Below are 5,108 nucleotides of genomic sequence, written 5' to 3'. Positions count from 1 at the left end.
AGGTCGGGGAAGAAGAATGGATCCACAAGGGTAGGAAGAGAGACTGTCATGCTGATGGCTCAAACATTCAGGGGGAAGTTGCCAATGTGCAAAGCAACCCGCCCAGCTGGAGAGGGCAAGCACAGCCCAGCTCAGGCTACAAACTGATCAGGGACACCCCTGTGAACCGGGCACTGCCTCTTTGTCCTTACTCAAGGGAACTCAGCTGGGATAACTCCCCTGCCCGGGGAATATCGGGACATTCACAGGTAGCCCAAAGGTGTTCACCTCTGCTGATGGGCCATAATGGGCCATAGTGGACTGAACCGTGCCGATATAAAAGGCAGCTGTATCATCCTAGAAGGCGTCAAAGAGTCCCGAAGTGTCCCATGACTCACAACATTCCATCATCCAGTGTGAAACTCCCCGCTTCAGGGGAGATGCCTGGGTGTTCCCACCTGAACCTGAGTGAATATAAACCCAATAGATTTTGTGTTCCCTGCATTTCCCCTACCCCCTCCTCGGGATTTCCTCTCATCACCCGGTGGATCCACTCTGTGCTCATCACTTCGACCAACAGACACGGAGATAGCAACAACCAAGTCTCATCACGAAGCCTGTGGGTGGTGAGATCCTTGTCCTCATATCCTTTCCCTCTTTCTTTTCCTTATCTATTTTCTTAAGTGATATTTTTATGCTTTCATATTGTCCTATTACTGTAGATAATAACAGCCCAAATGGGTACATGGCTGTTTTCCTGTGCAACCAAATTGCTCTAAAATAAACCCTACATATACATACATATATATATATATATATATATATATATTTCCAAACACCAATTTTACCCTTGGCTTTCTAGGGTGGGTTGTACCACATGAAAATGAAACAAACCCAGTGGAGTTTGCAGTAAGCTACAAATGACAGCAGCTGGCTGACGAGCAATGCCACCAATTATAATTTTCCCTGGTCAAAACCTCCTCATAGAAGGAACATTTTAGGCTGGAGAAACAGCACCAGGATTTCCAGGCCTTTATTGGCTTGGGTTGATGATGTTAGAATTGACTGTTACCTGTAACAGAAAGGTACCTGGAAGTTGGAGGGGTGGAAGGACTTGGGAGAGAGGCACAGCTTCCCTCAGCGTGGTGCTTCATGATTTTTCCAGGGCTGTGTTGAACACCCGAGGAGGAAATGCAGCACAAGGGCTCTGAGCTTGTGGTCTCCAGCCAGGACGTTCAGGCTAAGAATGATCACAGTAAGTGACAGCCTGGGCATGGGGGTTCATCACCGCCTCTGCTGGGTGTAACAGAATCACTGACAAACCTAAGTCAGGTTCCCAGAATCATTTGGGATGGAAAAGACCTCCAGGATCATCCAGTCCAACCCGTGACTGACCCCACCTTGTCCCCAGCCCAGAGCCCTGAGTGCCACCTCCAGGAATTCCTTGGACACCTGCAGGGATGGGCACTCCAAACCTCCCTGGGCAGCCCCTGCCAAGGCCTGAGCGCCCTTTCCATGGGGAAATTCCCAAATACCCCCCCTGCCCCTCCCCCGGCCCAGCCTGAGGCCGTTCCCTCTCTCCTGTCCCTGTTCCCTGCCAGCAGAGCCCGACCCCCCCGGCTGCCCCCTCCTGTCAGGGACTTGTGCAGAGCCACAAGGTCCCCCCTGAGCCTCCTTTGCTCCAGCCTGAGCCCCTTTCCAGCTCCCCCAGCCTCCCCTCACATGACTGACACTCTCAATCCTGCCATGGGCTCCACTTCCTGAGCTCAAGGAGGACTCAGGGACTCATCCCATGCATAAGGAATGGCAGCAGTGTGGGTAAATCCAACCCCAGCACAGCCCTGCCGAGGCACAACACCCCATTCCACACAGACCCGGGGGTGAAGGGCCACAGCTGAAATGACAATGGCACAGTGTCCCCTGCCATTTGTCACTCTGGGCTTGAGCTGTAATAAAAGTGTCTTTGTACAGACACAGCAGTGACCAAGGAAAATATTTGAGCTGACCACTGCAGAGGTCAGGGCGGGTTTAATCACAGAGGAGTCTTCACTGGGGAATTTGGTTTTCACTTCTTTTTCTTCCCCTTCTTCTTGAGAGAGCCAGGCCAGGGATAGCCCCGGAATTCCAGGAAGGCAGAGGCGTTGTGAGAGATGTAGTAAGCGTTGAGCATGGCAGCTGGGCTGAAGAGATCCACTTCTTTCACATCCTTCTTCCCACCCTTTTGAGACTTTTTGCCTTTGCCGCCCTTGGGTTTTTTGGTTTTGCCTGCCTGCAGAGAGAAAATGAGCACAAACCCACTCAGTTCTGGGTCTTTGTTGTCTCACTTCTGGGTAGAGGATCCCAGGCTGAGAGACTGAGAGAGCTGGGTGTGTTCACCTGGAGAAGGGAAGGATCCAGGGAGAGCTGCGAGCCCCTTGCAGGGCCTGAAGGGGCTCCAGGAGAGCTGCAGAGGGACTGGGGCCAAGGCCTGGAGGGACAGGAGCCAGGGAATGGCTTCCCAGTGCCAGAGGGCAGGGCTGGGTGGGAGATTGGCAATTGGGAATTGCTGGCTGGGAGGGTGGGCAGGCCCTGGCCCAGGGTGCCCAGAGCAGCTGGGGCTGCCCCTGGATCCCTGGCAGTGCCCAAGGCCAAGCTGGAGTGGCAACTGGGACAGTGGAATGTGGCTGGAACAAGATGAGCTTTAAGGTCCTTCCAGCCCAAACCATTCCACGATTCCATGATCCCAAGACATCCCAGAGCAGCTGTTTTGTTCCATCTTAGTCCTGGCTCGCAGCATTAGCTCAGAACCCCTCACCCAGACCACAGGACTTTGTGGTGGTTTTGTAGAAGGACTCACAAGCATTAATACAACTTTCACCCAACCCCTGTTTGCTCTGGAGGCTCTGAGAACCTCTAAGGCCATCAGACTGAGCTAATCAGTGTCCCCCTGTGCTTCTATCTGGCTAAAAAAGGTTTGTGCACAATGGAAGTCAAACATCCTTTTCCACTGATTTTTTTTTAATTAATGCATGAGGGTGCAATCCTGAAGTAACTTGGCCTGTGTTCATCCACTCCCGTGTGCCTCTTTGTGACTCTGGATCTTAAACCAGGAAAGCAGGACTCCCTCCTACAGCTTTCATGGCTCTGGGATAGAGCTGCTCTCCTACCACTGGTGGTTACACAAATCCAAACCCACGTATGCAGTGTTATAACTTCTGAAAAGTCCTTTCATAGCTCAGCGCTACTCGGTGCAAAAGAGACAAATATTTGTGCTCTGAGTTGTGAGAGTAGAATAAAGGGCACAATCCTCAGAATCACCTGGGACTATGGTGTGAAAAAATACGGACAGGTAAAGAAAGATTTTTAAAAAATCAAATTTTCTCTCTAAAAGACACAAATCCTCTAATAGAAGCAAAAAAGAGAAAATAAGAGTGTAAGATGCAGCTGATGGCAGATTATTTGCAAACTGAAACTACCTGACCTCAGACATATGTTTGAGATGAGTACAAGCCTCCTTCACAGACCTTAACTGGACAGAATTTGGGGAATACTTCACATGCTGGAATGTGCCCCCTTCATGGGAATGTGCTCATGTCAGATTTTGCAGCCAGTCAGTCACCTGAGTCCCACTCCTTGTTTGCCAAGGGTCTCTGGTGGATTTTGTGAGCACTTGTGGGTTCCTGGTAGGAATTCAGCCTGTAGCTGATCTTTCCAAATATAAAAGATGCTTACAGGCTTCATACAATATGTACAAAATTTTACGGCCTGCAGCCAAGAACACAAAAAAGCTAAAAACCAGAATTAGGTTTATACTTGCATACAAAATGAAATTGGGCAGGTCTGTTCTGTCTTGCAGCTGTGGGAAGAAACCTTCTGGATATTAACCCTTTTCCTCAAAAAAGTGGTATCAACACTTCAGAAGGATCAAAGGTGTTTTACCATGGCTGAGTCTTTTTACTGAGCGGCCAGGACTCCACATCAAGCCCTGGAGATGGACCCTGCAACACAAAATCTCATGGTGAGTTACACATGAGGTGTTAAGCACCTGTGTCTGTGTCAGTCCCCATTAAACTTTAAAGCAAAAAAGGGAAAAACCAGTCCCCTGCAAAACCAGGTCGAGGTGGGTGATCCCTAAAAGCTGATACCCACCTGTGAAATCAGCTGCTAATTGTCAAATTCCAGGACTCTGAGCTTTTCAGCAAAGCCCTTGAGATTTCCAATGACAGAATCTTGTAAAAGACCTTCAAGCCCAAGTCCAACTGTTCCCCAGCACTGCCAAGGCCACCACTGATGCCAAGTGTCCCCAAGCATCACACCCACACGGCTTTTAAATCCCTCCAGGGATGGGGACTCCACCCCTGCCCTGGGCAGCTGTGCCACGGCAGGGCAACCCTTTTAGGGAAGGAATTTTCCCGATATCCAGTCTAAACCTCTGGCACAACCTGAGCCTGTTTCCTTTTGTTCCGTCCCTTGTTCCCTGGGAGCAGAGCCCGACCCCTACTTGGCTGCCCTCTCCTTTCAGGGAGTTGTAGCGAGTGAGAAGGCCCCTCCTTAACTTCCTTTTCTCCCCCGGCTGCCCCAGCCCCACTTCCCTCCCTCACCGGCCCGTGCAGAAACGGCAGAATCTCACCTTCCTGTCCCCACATCACCGCGGCTCTGAAGCGGCCCCGCTTCCCCCGCAGAGCCGCCATGACCTCCCCTCCTTCCCCTCAGCGTCGCGTTGTCATAGCGACGGCGGGGCGTGGCCTGGCGCTGACTGACAGACCCGCGTCCAATCCGCTGCTGACACGCCCGCCCCTCGCCCAATCGGCTGCCGGGGGGCGGTGCCCGCGCGGGCTTCCCGCCACTGCCGCCGTCACGGGGAAAAGGGCGGGAAAAGCTTTGAGGGGGATGAGGGGAGAGGCCGCCGCCATCCCCGCCCCTGTCCCTGTCCCACCCACAGCCAAAAGTCCCAGGGAAGCGGCACCAGGACGCGAAAACCCCCCCTCACCACAGCTTGGAGCTGAGAGGAGGAGAGGAGAAAATCGTGCTTTCCGAAGGTCTTGCAAAGATTGGTGTTTGGCGGGCTGTTAGTGGAATATTCGCGTTATTGCTGTGTGACACGGGGGAATCTCTGTTTAAACACCTGACTCAGCCTCCTTCACCACATA

General features: G+C 52.0%; 1 protein-coding gene across 1 annotated transcript; it reads right to left on the bottom strand.

Moving 5' to 3' along the window:
- Nucleotides 1-1,970: 1,970 nt before the first annotated feature.
- Nucleotides 1,971-4,678, bottom strand: SMKR1 (small lysine rich protein 1). The gene is made up of 3 exons (XM_039571443.1): nt 4,589-4,678; nt 3,898-3,956; nt 1,971-2,248 (listed from the first exon to the last, which is right to left on the bottom strand). Exons 2-3 carry the CDS (start codon nt 3,898-3,900, stop codon nt 2,045-2,047), a joined length of 207 nt encoding a protein of 68 aa, XP_039427377.1. The 5' UTR covers nt 3,901-3,956; nt 4,589-4,678; the 3' UTR covers nt 1,971-2,044.
- Nucleotides 4,679-5,108: the final 430 nt, after the last annotated feature.

Source organism: Corvus cornix, chromosome 1A (genome assembly GCF_000738735.6).
Source record: "Corvus cornix cornix isolate S_Up_H32 chromosome 1A, ASM73873v5, whole genome shotgun sequence".
Taxonomy (NCBI): Eukaryota; Metazoa; Chordata; class Aves; order Passeriformes; family Corvidae; genus Corvus; species Corvus cornix.
This window is presented reverse-complemented; position numbering and strand designations above follow the sequence as displayed.